The sequence below is a fragment of the Homarus americanus genome, unplaced genomic scaffold, assembly GCF_018991925.1.
Source record: "Homarus americanus isolate GMGI-L3 unplaced genomic scaffold, GMGI_Hamer_2.0 scaffold25013, whole genome shotgun sequence".
NCBI lineage: Eukaryota > Metazoa > Arthropoda > Malacostraca > Decapoda > Nephropidae > Homarus > Homarus americanus.
The window spans coordinates 3979339-4001894 of record NW_024722158.1 but is presented as its reverse complement, the minus strand read 5'-3'; the positions used below and the strand labels follow the sequence as shown (position 1 = coordinate 4001894).

At 43.9% G+C, this 22556-nt stretch overlaps 1 protein-coding gene across 1 annotated transcript in view; it reads right to left on the bottom strand.

Annotated features, from left to right (window-relative positions):
- LOC121862110 (probable G-protein coupled receptor 21) overlaps positions 1–22556 on the bottom strand; it is a 39944-nt gene that overhangs the window by 7750 nt on the left and 9638 nt on the right. Inside the window, exons 2-3 of the mRNA XM_042360102.1 lie at positions 1259–2990; positions 350–581 (exon numbers count right to left, since the gene is read on the bottom strand). Coding sequence (XP_042216036.1) covers positions 350–581; positions 1259–1631 — 605 coding nt within the window. The 5' untranslated portion in view covers positions 1632–2990. The remainder of the gene's footprint in view (positions 1–349; positions 582–1258; positions 2991–22556) is intronic.

Sequence of the window (22556 nt, the reverse complement as noted above, 5' to 3'; positions counted from 1 at the left end):
TAACCCTTTAAGGATTATGTTTTAACCCTTTGATGACGATGATTTAACCCTTTGATGACGATGGTTTAACCTTTGATGACGATGATTTAACCCTTTGAGGATTATGTTTTAACCCTTTGATGACGATGATTTAACCCTTTGAGGACGATGATTTAACTCTTTGAGGACGATGGTTTAACCTTTTGAGGATTATGTTTTAACCCTTTGATGACGATGATTTAACCCTTTGAGGACGATGGTTTAACCGTTTGATGACGATGGTTTAACCTTTGAGGACTACGCTTTAACCCTCTACAGTAGAACTCAAAGGATTAATCTCAGAAAGCTTCCTCCAGCAGCAAGACCTCACCTGAGCGGCTTGCGTATGGCCAGGTATCTGTCGACGCTGATCCACATGAAGGTACAGAGTTGGGCGAACCATACCGTGGTCTCGAGGTAGCCGGCGAGGCCACACACGGCGTCACCGTACACCCAGCGCTGCACCAAGGCCGGGTACACGCTCAGCGGCACTACTACCACCCCCGCCACCAGGTCTGACACACCCAGCGACATCAGGTAGTACATGATCACATCTTTGGGACCTGCGGAGATGGTAGACGGTCAGGTGTGTCCTCTGAGGGGCCCATGGACACAGGTAAGAGATGGGAGTGAATATCTGGGGCCTTTGGAGATGAAATTGAGCCTTGGGACATAGGTAAGACATGGGAGTATATATTCAGGATTTCAGGGACTACTGAAATGGTAATGAGTCAAGTTATATCTTTTAAGAACTGGTAAGACATGGGGCAATGGAAGTGAGTCAACTATGTCCTCTGGGGGCCTTGGGAAATACATAAGACATATTGATATTGAAACAGTTCATTTAGCCAGAAGGACACAGATACAGAGTCGATTAAGAATCATATTAACATGGCTGAGCCAGTTGAGAGCCTGAGCTCTCTTGTAGGCACATGGGGATAAATGTTCAATACTATTTTAGAAGGTGGTGAGAAACGCTACACAGAGACACGTGACCTAGACCAGATGAGAAAGGTAAATAGAAACTTTTGAGAGCTAGTGAACACGGGAGGGAGTTGGTCTACTCTAGGTGAGGTGAGAAATACACAACAGACACCTGACTCACAGCAGGTGACTAGTGTTAGATTTTTGCCCAGATGGTGAAGGTGTAGTGAACTAGTGGTGTAGTAGTGGTGGTGTAGTGGTGTAGATGCAGTGGTAGTATAGTAGTAGCGGTGTAGTGGTGGTGAAGGTGTAGTACCTGGCATGGTGATGAAGGTGGCCAGGATGATGATGTTGGAGATGATGATGGCGACGCCGATGACGAGGATGACGGCGGCCTGGGCGAGGCTCTCCATGCCCACGTGTGTGCCGCCCGCCATCATCACCAGCTCCCCGCCGCCGCCACCGTAAGGAGGATAACCAGTGCCGTACCCACCGTAGCTGCCACTGCTGCTCCCGTACCCGCCGTAACCCCCACCGTAGCCTAGGAGACGAGGTGATGGCGGCGGCTGCTCTCCCGGGGGCGTCTCCAGCAAGGGGATGGAGCCAAGTTCCACCTCGTCCTCGACTGTGTCCTCGCCGATTACGGCTCCCCCCAGCAGGCTGCCGTCCAACCCTGCAGCGCCTACCATATTGCCAGCAGGAGTCACTCACCCACCATACACAGTAGTGAGGGAGGCGGCCCGGGGCGTGTGTGAGTGTAAGGCGAACTGGTGGTGGTGGAGGTGTTGGAGATGGTGGTGGAGGAGGAGTTGATGGTGGTGGTGATGATGGTAGTGGTGATGGATGACTGTGGTTGTGGTGTGGGCATCAGGAACCTGTGGCACAAGATCGTCGTCCCTCAAACACCACGACACTTTGTTTATTGTGATCTACAACAACGACGACGACAATAGAGATCCAAGACAGCGGTAAGAGGAGACCCGACAGAGCGTCCCCGAACGAGTGTGTGTGAAGACCCCGACAGAGTGTCCCCGAACGAGTGAGTCTTGGAGGAGAGTGAGAGGTGATGGAGAGAGTGAGCGGAGCGACGCATTTATAAGTCACATGTTGAGGCGCCGCTTTATCCCCTCCACACCACACTCACAGTTCTCACACACAGTTTACAAGGTAATAACATTGTCGATCACTGTTATCTCGACTGGTGGGTGACAGACGCGGCCCCCGGCGACAAGATCACCCCGCCGCTCACCACACACACGCCTAGTAATGTCTCTCTCTCCTTCGGCTCTGTTGATCTAGCGGAGAGAAATCTTGTCTTCATTGACATTTCTGGCTTATTTTATGGAGTGGTGTGGACCAGGAGGAGGCGGCGCGCGGGGCAACTTCAACACCGACACTATACAGCCGCACCATCACACACACCATATACACTATAACGGGAAAGAATTATTTCCCTGAGGTAGCAAGTAATCACCAGAGGTCAAGCCAGAGTGTGAGCAATAATGAAGGATGGTGGGGCGAGGGGAGGTTACTAGAGTGGTGCGGGGCGGAGGTGCAGGAGACATTACTCACTGTCTCCTACACACACATGATCCTCCTTCTCCTTGTCACACGTGCCGGCCTATCTGACCTCTTTCCTTCCTTCCTCCACCTCCTTCTCCTCCTCTGACCTCTCCTTCACTCCTCTTTTCTCCCTCAACAAGATCCTCCTCACCACCAAACAACGTCAAGTCTTTATAGTCTTATCTTGATCACAGACGCAGAAGTAGTCGTAGTAGTAGCAGTAGTAGTAGTAGTAGTAGTAGTAGTAGTAGTAGTAGTAGTAGTAGTAGTAGTAGTAGTAGTAGTAATTGCAGAGGCGAAGCTACGTCAGCGTGGGCGTACAGCAACGTTCACGGTATTGCATTGAGAGCGTTCAGAGTGCCGTGTAGAGAGCTTGGCATGGCCAGTGTGGCGTAGTGGTGGCGGGAGGAGGAGGATGATGGTGATGGCTCCTTGTGTCTTGTTCCTCAGCCATCCTTTAGGACTGTCCACACGCTCACGTTATCCTGTAGAGAACAACATCAGTAAGGACATGAAACAACACACACACACACACACACACACACACACACACACACACACACACACACACACACACACACACACACACACACACACACACACACGGAATATAAATATAAAGATTATCCCACCACTAGCGCAACATGGTCACTGTCGGCCATTTTGTAAACGATGGATGTATGTATGTACGTATGTATGTATGTATGTATGTATGCACGGTTTGTTTGTTTGTGTGTGTGTGTGTGTTACTCTGCGGACAGCCACACTTCATTAATCCAAGCTGAGGGTCTCCACCGTTTGCAGGTAAGACAGTCAGTGATTAGTTCTCGGTCACAATGACGCCAGCTAGTGGCCCTCGTAATACTAGGTTAGGTCACTCACACAAAGGTTAAATAAGAGAGACGGAGAGACAGACAGAAAGAAAAAGAGACAAACAGACAGAAAGAAACAGAGAAACAGACGGACAGAAAGAGAGACAAGCAGACAGACAAAACAAGACAAATAAATTACTTAAACATCAGAAAATATATTAAACAAGAAAACGAGTAGAAAAAGACAAAATAGAGAAGGAGGAGGGGGAGGGGGTGAGGGAAGAAAGGAGGATAAGGAAGGGGTAAGGGAAGAAGGGAGGATAAGGAAGGAAGGGAGGGGGTGAGGGTAGGGAGATGAAGGGAGGTGAGAGGGGTTTAATTTTGTTTGAGAAAGATAGAAAAAGAAAAAAGGAGAGAGAGAGAGAGAGAGAGAGAGAGAGAGAGAGAGAGAGAGAGAGAGAGAGAGAGAGAGTGTTGGGAAGGCTGAAAGCTGTCACAGTGCTTGGTGAAGACTTATTAGTGGTGGTGGAGGAGGTGGAGGTGGAGGAGGTGGTAGTGGTGGTGGAGGTGGTAGTTGAGGTGGTGGAGGTGGTAGTTGAGGTGGTGGTGGAGGTGGTGGAAGGATTGTCGAAATCTCACCCAGAAACGAAAATCTCTCCCTCCTCTCCCCCCTTCTCATCCTGACTGGATCTCAAAGACTGACGAATTACTGTAGTTCCCACCAGGTGACTTACATCACACACACAACAATAGGGATCACTGAGCCGCTCCATTACTTATGTGTTTCAAGTTTACAGCGAATCCTCTTCCCCTACTCCTCTCCTTCCCCATCCCCCTCCTTCCTTACTCCCCACCTTCCTTCCCCGCCCTTTCCTTTCCCTACTCTCCTCTTCCTTCTCCTCCTTCCCTTCCCCTACTCCTTCCTTCCCCTCCTCATCCCTTCCCCTACCACCCCTTCCCTTCCTCACCCCCCTTCCTATACTCCTCCTCTCCTCTTTCTTGCAAGGGGTAATTAGTAAAACTGCCAAACCTCTATATAACGGACTATATGGAGAGAGAAGTCCGTTATATCGAGGGTCTGTCAGATGAAAAAGAAAGATAAAAGAAAGAATCAATATTTGCAAGTGAACAATGTGTGTGTGTGTGTGTGTGTGTTACTGTAGATCTTTGTGGGCAGCTCCTAAAGTGGACACACACACACACACACACACACACACACACACACACACACACACACAGATTGGTGACAGAGAGGATGACATACTGAACTAACGTCGCTACCCCAGACACCAAAAGCCTAACCTAACCTACAAACAATTTATATAAAACAACAAACAAATTAACAAACAGGTAAAATAATCAAACATTAAAATGCAAACAAACAGGTGTGTGGCTCCTCCTTCATATGTCACCTCTCTGGCCCTACAGGTAGAGTCGGCTGTTATCACTAGGCCTACCCCAGTCCAATGACAATAGGCCTAATTCTTTGCCAGATAAGTTGGAACTCCGTAGCTCTTCACAAATAGAAGAAGAATCCCTTAAAACAACAACAACAACAATACAATACAATAACGCCTCACAAATACAGTAAATAAAATTGATATATTGTGAACCAAACCTGAATATTGCAAACTAATACATCAATAAAATATAAAAGTAAACTCACATACATTATATATCTCTTAAAAAATAATACAGCCAAATATAATTACAAAAACAAGCTAAACAAAATACAGTATTGTATAAGGGATTTGGGTACTGCAAGCCAGATAATAATTGTCAATATGTTGCAAGTAAGTAAAATTCAGTAACGTCAATACTCTTAAATATAAATAATAAAACACAACTGGAATATAAAAAATAAAATAATATTGGAATGCAGACAAATGTATTAAATAAAAAAGAAATATTTAATTCATCTACAAAATACTAAGGCAATATAAGTCTTCAGATATACAATAAGCAACTGTAAGCAAAAATATATACAATATCTTCTTAAACCACAAAGTAAATATAGGCAGCAAAATATAGCAAGACAAATAAGGTGTTACACTGTATAGCTATCATATAACAATACACAAAGCCTCTAATATTCTTCAACAGATATATATTATAATTTCAATACAAAAGCAATAATTAATGAGTGTTGCAGAGTTGAAATCACTATTGCAATACACCCATACCCGCCCACACCCACACATCAATGCCCACCCACACACCCACCTGCGTCCATCCACACACTTACCTACCCACCCACACATCAATACACGCACCCACACACTAACACCCAATCAGACTCGCTTACAAACCATTCCACGTACGCCCACCCGCCCACCAAGGCTCACACGGTAGCCCATACACAAACGCCCATCAACACAACATACTGTATTTACAGCTTAAACACTTGTAAAATGTTTCCTTGTTAACACTATGCCTCTGAAATGTTTACTTAACGCACCAAACACAATTTATATAACATACATAAAAATAAACATTAAAACAAATCAAATTCTAAGTAAAGTTTTGAACAAGACTACAAAGACAGAATAAAGTGTTATATTGTTGGAGGGAAGCACTTAAGGAGCACTTGCAGGGAACATGTTGGAAGGAAGCACTTAAGGAGCACTTGCAGGGAACATGTTGGAGGGAAGCACTTAAGGATCACTTGCAGGGAACATGTTGGAGGGAGGCACTTAAGGAGCACTTGCAAGGAGCATGTTGGAGGGAAGCACTTAAGGAGCACTTGCAGGGAACATGTTGGAAGGAAGCACTTAAGGAGCACTTGCAGGGAACATGTTGGAGGGAAGCACTTAAGGATCACTTGCAGGGAACATGTTGGAGGGAGGCACTTAAGGAGCACTTGCAAGGAGCATGTTGGAGGGAAGCACTTAAGGAGCACTTACAAGAAAATACTGATGAAGAAAAGCACTTCAGGAACACTTACAAAACCGCAACAAGCTGGTGTAGAGCATCAGCCTCCCTCACCACACACACACACACACACACACACACACACACACACACGGACTCACCTGCAAAGAAAAGAAACAAAATATATGTTAGCGAAAGCGTAGATTAATGTAAAACAAACAATGGAACAAAATCCGAAACAAATAAAATATATGAAAATCGATACAAAACAATAAAACTTGAATGAAATAAACAGAAAATGAGAGAAATCTTTGATAAATAGTGAAATAGGACACAATTTTGATAACTGAATGTATGAAAAAAAACAATAAAAATCAGAAGAGATAAAACATAGAAAAACACGAATAAAAACTAGTATGATGTATGTGTGTGTGTTTGTGTGTGTGTGTGTGTGGGCTTAGGTGTGGGCGTGTGTGGGTGTGGAAGCGGCCAGGTGTTTTAGTGGTGCTGGTTGTGTGTGGGTGTGGGTGTGGTTTAGTGAGAGAGAGAGAGAGAGAGAAGAGCTCCTCACCCAGCCTCCTCAACCAACGTCAATACACCTCTCTCTTTCTCTCTCTCTCTCTCTCTCTAAAACACACATGTACACATATCTAAGGATTTACACAAGAATTAAACTCGTACACAACACACATACACGTACACATACATATAAAAGAACAAACACACGTCAAGAAACATACACAAACGATAAAACACAGACATGAATACACACACACACAACACAGTGCCACATTAACTACCAGGAGTGCCAGAGACGTTGGCTGTGCCCAGGGAGGGACCAACATCGACATTCTAACTTCCTAATTACCATATATTTCATGCTCCAGTTCGCCAATTAGGGAATTTTTGCGGAATTGGCGAGAGTTCAGGTATTCCGTAGTGCAGGACATGGGAATTTATCTTTTAAAATTCAGAATGTATGATAATTTTTTTGACCCCATAACCTGAGATACGATTAATCCTCGACAAATGACCAGAAATACGAGAATATTTTTTTTACGGTATTAAATGTTACAAAAAAAACTTGAGAAAATATATATTAGTCTTCAGTTGGTTTATATTTGTAATGAATAAATAAATAAATAAATAAATAAATAAATATATATATATATATATATATATATATATATATATATATATATATATATATATATATATATATATATATATATATATATACACACACACACAATTATCTATTTTCAGGAACCAATTAAACACAACCTCACTAATTATACACGACCTTTGACCTGTAACAAACTAACACTAATTATTAAGCCCCTATCTATAATTATTAATAATCCCCCTTCTATAATCAAGAGTTATAAGTAACATCTGTTTGAAGAATTGTCTAAATTGATCATGAATCCTAAGTAGGGAAATATAACTATGTCGTATTATTTGACCTCTGACCTGATGACAATATTGAGTAGACATCAGGTCACCTTGTGTGTTTACATAATGATTTAGCCACAAACATGTGGGGCCACCAACATAAGTGGTCCTCAACTTGTGTGGCCATCATGTGTAACCAATATGTGTGGCCTGGCCACCAACATGTGTGGTCATCAACATGTTTGGCCATCATACCACCATGTGTGGCGACTGAGTACAGTCAGTATACGTAATTCACCTCACATAATCCAGGACCCTCTGTGACGTCATCAATCCAGAAGCCCTCCTATGACGTCACTTCTCTTCCTGAAGACAGAAGCCTGGCCTAGGTCAACAAGACCCGGTCAGAGAGAGAGCGAGAGAGAGAGAGAGAGAGAGAGAGAGAGAGAGAGAGAGAGAGAGAGAGATTAAAGAGATTAAAGAAGTATTTATTAGACACCCAAGAAGAGCTAAGAGGCACGACACAGATGGTTGACCGCGCCCCCCTACCCTCCCCCACCCCCAACATGACCCAACAAAATATAGGATCAATACACATGCACACCATCTCCTCTCTCCCTCCTTTGAACATGCTCTCTCCCACAACTCTCTCTCTCTCTCTCTCCACAACTCTCTCTCTCTCTCTCTCTCCCACAACTCTCTCTCTCTCTCTCTCTCTCTCTCCTCTCTCTCTCTCTCTCTCTCTCTCTCTCTCTCCCACAACACGCTCTCTCTCTCTCTCTCCCCAACTCTCTCTCTCTCTCTCTCTCTCTCTCTCCTCTCTAACACTATTAATGGGTTACATTCACCATTAAAAGGCATCACAATCACCACCACAGCGCTACATTCCTTACCACAGCGCCACATTCCACACCACAGCACCCACATTCACCACCACAGCCCATTTCACCACCACAGCCCATTCACCACAACATTCACCACCACAGCACCCATCTTACAAGCCCACATTCACCACCTGGCCCCACATTTCACCACCACAGCGTCACATTCCTGCCACAGCTGACTACCACAGCGTCACATTCACCACCACAGCGCTACATTCACCACCACAGCGTCACATTCACCACCACAGCGCTACATTCACCACAGCAACTACATTCACCACAACGGCGCTACATTCTTACAACAGCGCTACATTCACCACAACAGCGTCCTGCCACCACAGCGCCCGCATTCACCACCACATTTACATTCACCTGCGGCGTCATTCACCTGCAGCGTCATTCACCACCACGGCGCTGCATTCCACCACGGCCCATTCCACCACCACAGCGTACATTCACCACCACAGCGCTTATACCACAGCATCACATTCACACCACAGCTACATTCACCACCATAGCGCTACATTCACCTACAGCGTCACATTCACCACCACTGTTCACCACCACAGCGTCACATTCCACCACCACAGCGCTACATTCCACCTGGCAATACGCTACATTCACCACCCACAGCCCCACATTCACCACCACAGCGTCACATTCACCACCACAGCCCCACATTCACCACCACAGCGTCACATTCACCATTCATGTCATCTCTAAAGGCTGCCAGAATATGTTTTCATTCCTATCCACAACACCGAGACCGTGGTGGCAGGGAGGGTGGCAGGCTGAGGGTGGTTGGGAGGGTGACAGGGTGGTAGGGAGGGTGGCAGGGGTGGTAAGGAGGGTGGCAGGCTGAGGGTGGAAGGGAGGGTGGCAGGCTGAGGGTGGTAGGGAGGGTGGCAGGGAGGATTGGAAGGCGTGGTGGCAGGGAGGATTGGAAGGCGTGGTGGCAGGGTTTGAAGGGGTTGTGGCAGGGTTGGAAAGGGTTGTGGCAGGGTAGCACAGGAGGTGGGCGCCTCGAACTGGTTAACTACGTTACCGATAAGGGCAAATGGTTTCAGTCTCAATGCTCTAAGGTACGGTAGGCCAGTAGAAGGTTTGCCCTCCCAGTGCGTGTGTGGCTCTTCCTATGACGTCGATCACGCCATGGTGTGCAAGAAAGGGGGCTTCATATGCATGATGCATGACGAAGTAAGGGATCTCATAGCAAATATGTTGAAGGAAATCTGCCGTGATGTCAGGGTAGAACCGACCCTCCCTCCATTGGACGGTAAGATTTTCCAACATAGGACTTCAAACACATCCAACGAAGCCCGTGTTGACGTCAGTGCTAGAGGATTCTGGACGCGGGGACAGCGAGCCTTCTTCGACATCAGGATTTTTTATCCCATGGCCGCATGTCACCGTAACTTAGCTCTCGATGCTGCACACAGGAGGAACGAGAACGACAAGATAAGGACATATGGGGAGAGAATTCAGAACGTTGATCAAGGCAGGTGGGATGGGACCAAGTGCAAGATGCCTCTATGCCAGACTCGCGGAGGTGATATCCGAACAGAAGCAGCAGCCCAGAAGTTATGTTACAGCCTGGATGAGATGTCGACTGTCCTTCTCTCTCCTTCGGTCGGCTTTGCTCTGCCTCAGGGGAACGAGAGCATCGGCCCCAAAGCCGACAACAGTTGCAGATATTGACTATGAGGCTACAGTCACTGAATGCCGCATAGATCTGCGGCTCATCTAACTCAACACAGATAAGATAGCTACTTATGTATTAGGATATTTAATATTAAGGTAATAAAATGGTGGCGAAGGTGTGGCTATTGGGGGAGGCTGGGGGCCAATAAATAAATAAAAAAAATAATAGTAGTAGTAGTAGTAGTGATAGTTGTAGTACTAGTAGTTGTGGTTATGACAAATAATAACAGTTGTTGTTGTAATATTAGTTGTTGTTGTTGTTCTTGTGGCGAAGGTGTGGCTATAGGGGGAGGCTGGAGGCCACGTTTAAAAAAAGTAATAAAAAATAGTAATAGTAGTAGTTGTGATAGTTGTGGTTGTGGTTGTCATCAGCTGTGTGTGGCTTCGCGAAGGAAGATTCGCGACCCTTGACCTTTCCTTCTTCCTCTCCTCATCCTCTCTCGTCTTCACCTCCTCCTTCCTCCATTTCATACAGTTTAAGAATATTTTAGTTACTTTTACTCGTAATGAGACAGACAGACAGACAGACATGTACAAAGACAAACCGATATACAGAAACAGACAGACAGAGATACAGACAGATCGATAGACAAAAGACAAACAAAAAGATAGACACAAACAGACACAGATAGACAGACAGACAAACAGACGGACAGACAGACGTAACTTTTTTCTTTCTTTTGGTGCCGATGACACTCAAGACTAATTCTGATTGGTCGAGAGATAACACCACTGGACCAATGAGAGGGCTTATAAGTGGGTAATGTGTCATCTGTGTTTAAACTCTGATCTTCTTCCTCCTCCTTATAGAATGTGGAGGAGGAGGAGGAGGAGTAGTTATGTGGAATAGAGGAGGATGAGGAGGAAGAGGAAAGAGATGGGAGGAGGAGGGAGGATAAAGAGAGAGAGAGAGAGAGGAGGGGGCTGCGCGCACACCTACCCTCTCTCTCTCTCTCTCTCTCATTTCGTCTCCCTCCACATATTTTCATCACATCTCAACTATTTTCGTCTTTCCTTTAATATTTCACACACACACACACACACACACACACACACACACACAATACTACCCTGTACTCAGAAATACAGGTAACCTTCCGATAACACCTGAGCAAATGTAATAATTAATCACTGTACCTGTACTTTATATTACAGTCACCACCTGGACAGTACCACACCTGTACTGTACTTTACACTTAAACACGTACTTATACCAAAGTTAACCACATACAGTAAGTTAGGTTAGATAAGACGGCCGTAACAGAGGCAGCTTGGTAAGGCCTTCACCACCAACATATATTTACATAATTCAGATCTGTTTTTGTGCTCAACTGTGTGCCAACAAGTACTGTACCTTCCCTCCACCTCATACTACGGCTTGGTGGACCTTACTGTACTGGTAACTAGTGATTCATGTACACATTGGGTGAACTAATTGTGGTAGGTGTACTAATTGGTGTACAAATTAAAGAATTTGTTTTAATTATGTACTATCGCCTGTCTGTCTGTCTGTATGTTCTTACCATCACGTGTGTGTGTGTGTGTGTGTGTGTGTGTGTGTGTGTGTGTGTGTGTGTGTGTGTGTGTGTCCGTCGATCAACACAAAGTTTAAATAAAAAACTGTAAAACTAAAAATAAACAAGAAATAAACCAACATAAAACGTCAAACAAGAATAATGAATAAAGATGAAAAAATTAATAAAGAGAAAAATAAAAAATAAATAGTCAAAGTCAACTGGAAAATAAGAGACTTCAAAAATCTTTATTGTTAATACACCTACAGAAAATACTTATTCATATGAGCCCTGAGGGTGAGAGGGAGAGAGGGAGAGAAAGATGGGGAGGGTGAGCAAGTAGGGGGAAGAACATGGAGGGGGAGAAATAGGGAGAGAGAGACATTGGGACGGAGGGAGGATGGGGAGGACGAGGGAAAGAGGGAGAGAGGGACAGTGGGAAAGAGGGAAACAGGGAGAAAGAGACAGTCAGGGAGAGGAAGGATGGAAGGGGTGGTGGGAGAGTGAGAAGAAAGGTGATAGAGAGAGAAATGTGTAAGCATGAGAGAGAGAGAGAAGGGTATGTTGGCAGCCTACGCCGTTGTAGGTCGGACAGAGACACAATAACACCTGACCCAGGTCACGTGTTAGCGAGGCTTCCGGTCCGTAAGTCTCTCTTAGTCTTTTTATCTCAAACATTAAATTTCCTCACAGTTTGAAGAAATTTTTTCTGTTAAGATCACCAACTTTGTGTGTGTGTGTGTGTGTGTGTGTGTGTGTGCAAGGCAGGTAAATAATAATAATAATAATTAACGGTTTATTAAGATAGCATAGCAGCCCGAAGGCTGAAAATATACAATGAAGAGGTGATAGGTTACATATGGTGAAACCGGGGAGTGGGTTGCTTGATTGACAAAAGCATTCAATACCAAAACATAAGAAACATAGAGTCTACTTACTGTATAGATTAACTATAGATCTGTGTGTGTGTGTGTGTGTGTGTGTGTGTGTGTGTGTGTGTGTGTCAAGATTACACCAAAAAATCACATACACACATATGAAAATTATGTAAGATACAAGGTACACGCAGTACAGACATGTAAACACACACACAAACATACACACTGGTCCACTTATCGATGGTGACGTGGCATAACAATGGTGCTAATTATACACCATTAATAATTACAGTAAATAAAAGACAAAGATATTTTAACACCTTTTGTTTCCGACTGACACACGAGTCTCTCTCTCTGAGCTATTAATACCACCTAATTAACTGTGTCTATATTTAGGGGGTTGAGAGGTGTTGTTGGGGTCTCTCTCACACACAGGGAGGCCAAGAATTAGTAGTTGTGGTGTGTGTGTGTGTGTGTGTGTGTGTGTGTGTACAGGCAGGTGTGTGTGCAGGCAGGCAGGTAGGTGTGTGTGTGTGAGGCAGAAGACCCACAACACATCAACAAGGTCACACACAAGCTACAGTACTCAGCATCACCACCCGCACCCAAATTAGTTCACCTGTCCGTAAAGGTACAGTATGTAACGTCAACAACACATGTACAACACCTGGACATAAGCAATACCTGTACAACACATGTATAGCATCAACAACACCTGTATAACACCTGCATAACATCAACACCTGTATAACATCAACACCTGTATAACATCATCAACACCTGTATAACATCAACACCTGTATAACATCAACACCTGCATAACATCAACACCTGTATAACATCAACACCTGTATAACATCATCAACACCTGTATAACATCAACACCTGTATAACATCAACACCTGTATAACATCAACACCTGTATAACATCATCAACACCTGTATAACATCAACACCTGTATAACATCAACACCTGTAGAACATCAACACCTGTATAACATCATCAACACTTACAGGTGCACCTCTCGCGGTGACTGGCAACTTCTCACACCTTACCTGAAAAATAAAGTCATTATATTAGACATTTTGTTATAACAGCTATAGTCAGTATAACAGATATATTAGATGATTTAATATAGCGTAGACTGATATATTTGTTCTTTTATATAACAGAAATATATAACTAGGGTTCTAATATAACATAAAAGCTATTTAATACATTTATATGATGGAAGAATATACGAAAAACTTGAAAATAAACAAATAAATAAAACACAGAAAAAGATAAAAATATATAATGTTAAAATGAAACACAGGAATATATTATACTGTATGTTCTTGGAAAGAATTCAGAGGGGAATGACAAGGCTAATCCCGGGCATGAGGAACCTTGAGCACAGAGATAGGTTACCATCTTAATTTGCACTCCTTCGAGAGACGGAGGGTCAGGGGTGATATGATAGAGGTGTATAAATGGAAGTCAGGGCTGAATAAAGGGGACATTACAAAGGTACTCGTAACAATGGTTTTAGATTAGACAAATTTAGATTTAGGCGCGAAATAGGTAAACATTGGTTTGGAAATAGAGTAGTGGATGAATGGAACAAGTTACAAAATATCATCATTAACTCGAATACGCTGGATAGCTTCAAACAGAGGCTGGATGCTTATATGAGCGATAGGGGTTGGGTGTAAATGGGACTGCTCAGTGTGGGCCAATAGGCCCGCTGCAGTTCACTCCATTCTTATGTTCTTGTGGTACAGACAGACAGACAGACAGACCGAATGTAAGGTATAAAAGAGAGGGGGAGTGGGGGGAGAAGTAGGTGGAGGAGGAGGAAAGGCAACATAGTCAATGACATGGGTTGGAGGACGACCTCAAGTAGACCTCACGAAGATGGAGTAAGAGCTGACAGAGAAAGAAACACACACACACACACACACACACTACAACAGGTGACCCAGCATACAACACTACCGTCCCAGCAGTAGTGGCCTCTGTACCTGTCAAATCACAGCTCCCCACCAACACATTTGCAGCTAAAAATTTACCTCACATTTTTGCTAACCCCTCCCCTATTCCTTCCCCTCACTCACCACTCCCCTTTCCCTCCCTCCCTTGCCCCATCCCCTCCCTCACTGGTCGATTCATACCATAAAGAGAAACACCTAACCTAACCTAACCAACCTTAACCAGTAAAACAGAAGTAGTCACCCCCTGTGGTGATGGAGAGGTCAAGTCACACCCTGACCCCTGACCTTTGACCCGCCCCGGCCTGAACTAAATAAATAACTGTCTCATCAATGTGTGTCTACACTTAGGTACATAACGTCGTGAAACACTGATTTAACGGAGACAGACAGACAGACGCAGACAGATACCCAATACACAGGTTGGATGGATATATGAGCAATAGGGGTTGGGTGTAAATGGGACTGCCCAGTGTACACCAAACCACGTGGTGTACCCATGATGCTACGACACCACGTAGTGAATGGGTTGTTACAGCTTCATGTGAGGCTCCTCATAACACCATCTGTGAGGGAACTACTACACCTACGGCCTAGAAAACAGTGCGTTAATGTTCGAAATAGGGCAGACAGAGTATTAGGTTTTATATCTAGAAGTGTAAGTAATAAGAGTGCAGAGGTCTTATTGCAACTATATCTTGCGCTAGTCAGGCCGCACCTCGATTATGCGGTTCAGTTCTGGTGCCCTTATTATAGAATGGATATCAATTCACTGGAATCGGTGCAGCGAAGAATGACGAAAATGATTCCGGGACTTAGAAACCTTCCATATCAAGATAGGTTAAAGAAACTAAACTTGCATTCCCTAGAAAGACGAAGAGTGCGGGGAGATATGATAAAAGTATTTAAGTGGGTGAAAGGAATCAATAAAGGGGATATAGAAAAAGTTCTTATAATATCCGAGCAGGATAGGACTCGGAACAACGGATTTAAGTTGGATAAGTTTAGGTTTAGGAGGGAGATAGGAAGGAACTGGTTCACAAATAGGGTGGTGGACGAGTGGAACAAGCTTAGCAACTTTGTAGTAAGTGCTGGAACACTGGAAAGTTTTAAAAGGAGGCTAGATAAATTCATGGATGATAGAGCTGCCATGCACAGGCCATCCGGCCTATTGCAGACTCCTTATTTTCTTATGTTCTTAACACCATCTGTGAGGGAATTACTACACCACATCAGGTCCCTCATAACACTATCTGTGAGAGAATTACTACACGTGAGGTCACTAATAACACCATCTGTGAGGGAACTACTACACCACGTGAGGTCCCTCCTAACACCATCTGGGAGGGAGTTACTACACTACGTGTTTGCTGTTCAACACCTACATTAATCTGTATGTTCACTGTATGTTCCTTCACCTTTCTCTAATGAAGGCTTTTGTTAAACCATCAATGTATGTAATAAGTCATTTATGTCCAATGTATATTTTCAGCCTTCGGGCTGCAGAACTTTTCAATAAACCGTTAATTATTATTATTAAGTTACATAGGTACGAACAAACATAAGACAGACAGACACAGCTGACAATAATAGCCCCTCCCACCCCCACAGGTAGGATAAACAAAGCCCAGGTAAATTATTACAACTTCTTAATTAGTCTCTACCAGTTAATGGGGGTAATTAAAACCTATATTTGTTGTCATGACTTAATTGGTCAAAACAGTGGGAAAATAATTACGTTAAAAAATGGTGTTGATGGTGGTGTTGATGGTGGTGTTGATGGTGGTGTTGATGGTGGTGTTGATGGTGGTGTTGATGGCGGTGTTGATGGTGGTAATGGAGTGATGATGGTGATAGTGGTGGTGTGTGGTGAGGGTGATATTTTCTAACTCCCCCTCTTCTCCCCACCTACCTTCCCTCTTCTCCCCACCTACCTCCCCTCTTCTCCCCACCTACACCTTCCCCTCTATATCTCTTCCTACTCTTGCACCCTTCCTCTATTTCACTCTCCTCTCTCTTCCCTTCACCTCACCCCCCTTCCATCACTCTCCCATCTTCTCCCTCCACCTACCCCCTTCCATCCCCCTCACCTCACCCTCTTCCATCTCTCTCCCCTCCCTTCGTTTCACCCCTCCCCCATCCTCTTCCACACCTCTCCCCTTTCCTAGACCTATTCTCTCCTTTCTATCTCTCCCTCCTTTCCTTTACATCACCATATTCCATCACTATCCCCCTTTCCCTTTCTCCCCACCTACACCTTCCCCTCCCCCCCACTCACCATCCCCTAGACCTATTCTCTCTCCCTCTCCCCTCCCCAGTCGAGTACCACAGAGCCCTTTATACACATATAACAACGGACAGACAAAGAGCTGAATGAGTGACCCCAATCCCGACCTCCTAAGATGATCCCTAAAAGATGACCCCCAAGAGATGACCCCTAAATGATCCCCAACAGATGACCTCCAATTGCTGACCATTAATGGCCCTTCCAAGAGATGACCCCTCATGATCCACCTGAGATGACCTCCTAAGAGACGACCCCCTAAAAATTACCCTTAAAACATGACTTCCCCCAAAGCTGACCCCTCAATGACCCCTAAAACATGATCTCCCTGAAAGATGACCACAAAACCTGACCCCACAAGAGATGACCCCACCTCTCAAAACAACAATCTGGTTTCTTATCCACAAGACAAAATAAACAAAAACTCACTTAAAAACCCCAATACTGATTTATTTATTTATTTATATAGAAGAAAACACTCTCTGGCATCTCCAAGTTGGTTTTAAATTGTTGGATCTCGAGGTGACAACACCGGCCGGCTCGTCCAATCAATAGGCTGAATAGTGGTTGTGGAGTACAGTGTTGCCAGATGATAGTTCTAATGGATCACTTGAAGATTAGCCACCCTAATCCTAACCTCATCTTGGGGGCTAATTTTCAGGTAGGTCTAATCCCTTTCATCATGATTCAACCTCACAAACTTTTCCCCCAACAATTAAAAAAATTGGGGAAAAACCAATTAACGAAAAACCAATTTTGGGGGAAAACTCGATTTGGGGGAAATCTAATTGGGCGGAACCAAATTGGGGAAACCAATTTAGGGGAAAAATGGGTCAAATCCTTTCGAGTTTGTGCGAAAGATTGTGGTCCTCAGCTGAGATAAGGCACCGACCACTCTTGCCGGGGTTAGGTTAGGTTAGATAGATAGATGGATAGATACATAGATAGATAGATAAATAGAATTGGTTGTCACGGAGAACTCATGCCAAATAAGATCATGGCACCAATGGCACTTATTGTACAACAGAGACAGACAGACAGACATTGACGTTATAAACTAGTGACCTTCATATCCGGACTTGACCTTGGTTCTGATATGGAGGTCAATCACGCCAAACAGGAGCTTAACGGCACTAATGGGAGTTATTCTACTGCAGAGACAACTATGTAAACAAACAATGACTAATTCACTTTCCTCTCTTGTATAAAACCGACTACCTAAACCACAAACCAATTATAGAAACATAAAACAATGAGAATAATGACGACATGTTTGTACCCAGCGATAAAAACCCTGGATAACTTTTTAAATAATTATATTTATTAACTGTAAACACCGGAAGGTTATTAACTGTAAACAGTTAAGTGGTGGTGGGTATTATTGTTGCATACGTTATAATGCCTTTTAGGTTTAACCCTTTGAGCACGATGGTTTAACCCTTTAAGACCATGGTTTAACCCTTTGAGCACGATGGTTTAACCCTTTAAGACCATGGTTTAACCCTTTAAGAATGATGGATTAACACTTTAAGGCCATGGCTTAACCCTTTAAGACCATGGTTTAACCCTTTAAGAATGTTGGATTAACCCTTTAAAGTCATGGTTTAACCCTTTAAAACCATGGTTTAACCCTTTAAGGATGATGAATTAACCCTTTAAGGATGATGGATCAACCCTTTAAGAATGATGGATTAACCCTTTAAAGTCATGGTTTAACCCTTTAAGAATGTTGGTTTAACCCTTTAAGGATGATGAATTAACCCTTTAAAGTCATGGTTTAACCCTTTCAGGATGATGGTTTATTATAACTAAGGATTAGCACCCAGCTTATTACACCTGGGGTCAAGTTAGTCCAGTGCTAAGTTAGGTTAAGTTAGGGTTAGTTTAGGTTAGGTTACGTTAGGGTTACGTTCGGTTAGGTTTAGGTTCGGTTCGGTTAGGTTTAGGTTAATCTTCGGGTAATCCCATTCTTACAACCACAAGGAGATATAATCGTATATCCAACCATCCTAATTAACATCACTCAGCTTACCTCACCTTAACCACCCACACACACACACCCACACACCCACACACACACACACACCCACACACAATACCTGCTGTAGTAGTTGTAGTTCACTCTGACATTTCCAAAAGTTATCGATCACCTGGTATCATTCCTGTGGTGTTATATCTCTTATGTCTCTTAATGGTTTCTTTTAGGGGTAGATATCAGAGTGTCGGGGGGGGTGGAGGGACGGGAGGGGAAGGGGTAAATGGGAAAGGGAGAAAGGGAAAGGGAGAGGGAGGGGTTGAGTGAGGGACGGGGAGGGGAAGGGAAGGGAGAGGTGAGTGAGGGGAGCGTTTTACAGAACAGCGTCAGCAAAAGGATGTCCCTCCCCCTTCACGCACAGAGCCAAGTGCTGTAAGTTACCGCCCTGTATACTTGGCAGCCAGGGAGGAGGAGGAGGAGAGTCAGAGGTACACGATCTCAGATGGATATAATTGATGTTGTCATGTTGTATTTGGTGAGTCTGTTGTTGTTATTTGTTTAAAAGTGGATGTTTTTATGTGTCTACCTCTCTCTCTCTCTCTTACACGTCAGGTTTTAAGCACATAGGGATATTCTGTTGCATTAAAATCCAGGTGTGTGTTCCAGACCCCGGGGCGTGATTAACATACATCCAGGTAAGTTCTTAAGCGCCCCTGGGGTCTAGATAAAAAAGTCAGGAGTATATGTCACTTTTTACGTGGAGCAGAAATGGTTAGGTTAGGTTAGGTTAGGTTAGGTTGGGTTGGGTTAGGTTGGGCTATGAGGTAATCCTACATTTTCTCTCCCCCCTCTCTCTCTCCTCCAGGCGTGAGGAAGAAAGGCGCTAGTCTCCCAGTGTATATTCCACTACCGTCTTCTTTACTTAGTCTGATTAAACCTGCAGCCCACCCACCCATCCAAGCCACCCACCAACCTCCTCATCCAAGCCACCTACCAACCTAATCATCCATGCCACCTACCAACCTAATCATCCAAGCCACCTACCAACCTAATCATCCAAGCCACCTACCAACCTACTCATCCAAGCCACCTACCAACCTACTCATCCAAGCCACCTACCAACCTAATCATCCAAGCCACCCACCCATCCATCAACTCAACCAAACTGCTTTTCTTTCCGCCTAAGTCGCCCATCCACACCAACCCGCCTATTCACCCATCCAAGTTGTATGCATGTATGTATGTATATATGTATGTATGTATGTATGTATGCATGTATGTATGTAAGTCTCACTAAAACATCTCACGAAACACTGAGCCAATTTCCAGCAAACTTGGTCCACATATCAGGCAACAGACCGGGCCACAGGCTGAACATCGACCCGAGGCCACCAATACTCCGACTGTTTGTGTTAGCCCCGTGTAAGAACATAAGTGAGGTCCCAATCCTCTTGGACCCCAATTCTAATAGTTTTCAGTCCTAGCAAGCTCCAATATCCACCTTATATCTATTAAATAATATATAATAAAATGTTAAATAAATACGTGAAAGAACAACATAAACAAGAGGCAGAGACATGGAGGGGTCAAAACTTGAAGCTGTGATGCTCATTTGTTTTGAGTTATAAGCACTTTAAATGCAAACTTGGTGACAAATAATAAAACAGAGAAGTATGAGACAAAAACAATTGATCTCCCAAGCTTATTTGTTGAGAACTATAAGTCCTTGAGAGCATACTTGTTGACAAATAATAAATAATACAACGAAGTAATGGTGAGAAACAATGAGAATCCACAGAATACACTACATGATACGAAAGAACGCCCGGGGTACATCAGATGCTGCAATGCACACTTGTCGACAACAATAAGTACTTGAACGTTTAGGTGTTGAGAGCAATAAATGCCTGAAGGTATAAATACAAACAAAAGAAGGTTAAGAAAGCTGCAATGTTCACCTGTTCGAAACAATAATTGCTTGACAGTACAAAACAAAAGAGACAAAATTCACGAGGTGCTCTGGGTGGTACGATGCTCATTTGTTCACATCAAGAAGTACTTGAGAGAATTACTTTTCCCAAATTAATTTTTTACACGGCAATTAACATGATAAAGGCAACACTAAATTAGAAAAAACACTTGATAAAAACTATAAATACTTGAAACAATACTTGTAAAAACTATAAATAGTTGAAAATAAAAAAAATAAATAGTCAAGGTCCAGAGTTACATTAAGTGGCGCGATGCTCACTTGTTCATATCTATAAATACTGGAAAACGTACACAAAAATATTCGCAAATCACTTACTAAAAACAATAAGTACCAGAAAGGAAAACAATAAGTACCAGAAAATTAATTTCAACACAAGATCCACTGCTTAATGGGGAGAAATTAGCGATGCTCAGTTGTTTAAGAAATAGCGGACAGTAGAATCTATATTTTTCTGGGACCAATAAGTAACACAGTAAGAGCCACAGATGTCCTCGGCGACTCTCCGACTCTTTACTAATGAAATCAAGTTCCATTATCGCAGGAGTTGGCAAAAATGTCCTTACTCCCTCCGCCAACCTGGTTCCTCCCTCCACCAGCCTGCCTACCTCCCTCATTCCCTCCCTACATCAGCCTACCTCTCTCATTCCCTCCCTACATCAGCCTACCTCCCTCCCTACATCAGCCTACCTCCCTCCCTACATCAGCCTACCTCACTCCACTTAAACAACTATTTAAGTTATGCTACACGACTTTATAAGAGACACACACACACAGACACAGACACACACATTCACTAATGTACCAAGTTGGTCACATATCATTTTATGTACAAATTCTTGTCAGTCCCAGACATTAATATCTCAATAAAACGAACTCACACACACACACACACACCTACTTTAATACTGCAATAAAATACACCATTGCCGCCAATTGGTCTAAAGGTCAGACGTCTTCAATTTCGCGATCGCCAAAGATTTTGTTGCAGCTAAATATAAACTCAGGGACGCGAACTTTGTTGAATACACACGACAGGTTATGGTCACAGTGTCTGCCGTACTGTATGTAATGTTACCTTATAATCACACACACACACACACACACACACACACACAATTCGGAGTCAGGGAGGCATCAAGCAGCGCCAGGAACACAGAGAGAGAGAGAGAGAGAGAGAGAGAGAGAGAGAGAGAGAGAGAGAGAGAGAGAGAGAGAGAGAGAGAGAGAGAGAGAGAGAGAGAGAGCACCACAGTTATCCAAAGTGTCTGCAGGTGTGTGTGTGTGTGTGTGTGGACGGCTAAGACTGGGGGTCAACAACAACTTAATTTATTAATGCACTCAAAAAGGTGTACCGACCATTACAACAACACCTGGCCCACGAATTGACTCCTAATTGAGAGAGAGAAAGGGGGAGAGGAGAGAGGAAGAAAGAGAGAGAAGAGGAAGAGAGGGAAGAGGAAAGAAAGGAGAGAGAACGGGGGGAGATTGAAAGGAGGGGAGAGAGGGGGGTGGAAAGGAGATAGAGAACGGGGGAGAGTGAAAGGAGAGGGGGAGAGGAGAGAAAAGAGAGGGGGAGAGGAGAGAAAAGAGAGAGAGAACGGGAACAGTGAGATGGAGGGAGGGAGGGAGGGAGGGAGAGAGTACAGTACACAGAATGGATAACAAGTAACCTATCAGACTAGAGCGAGGTTACCTACAAAAGAGAGAGAGAGAGAGAGAGAGAGAGAGAGAGAGAGAATATTCACTCTAACCGTGGACGCTTCACATAGTTCC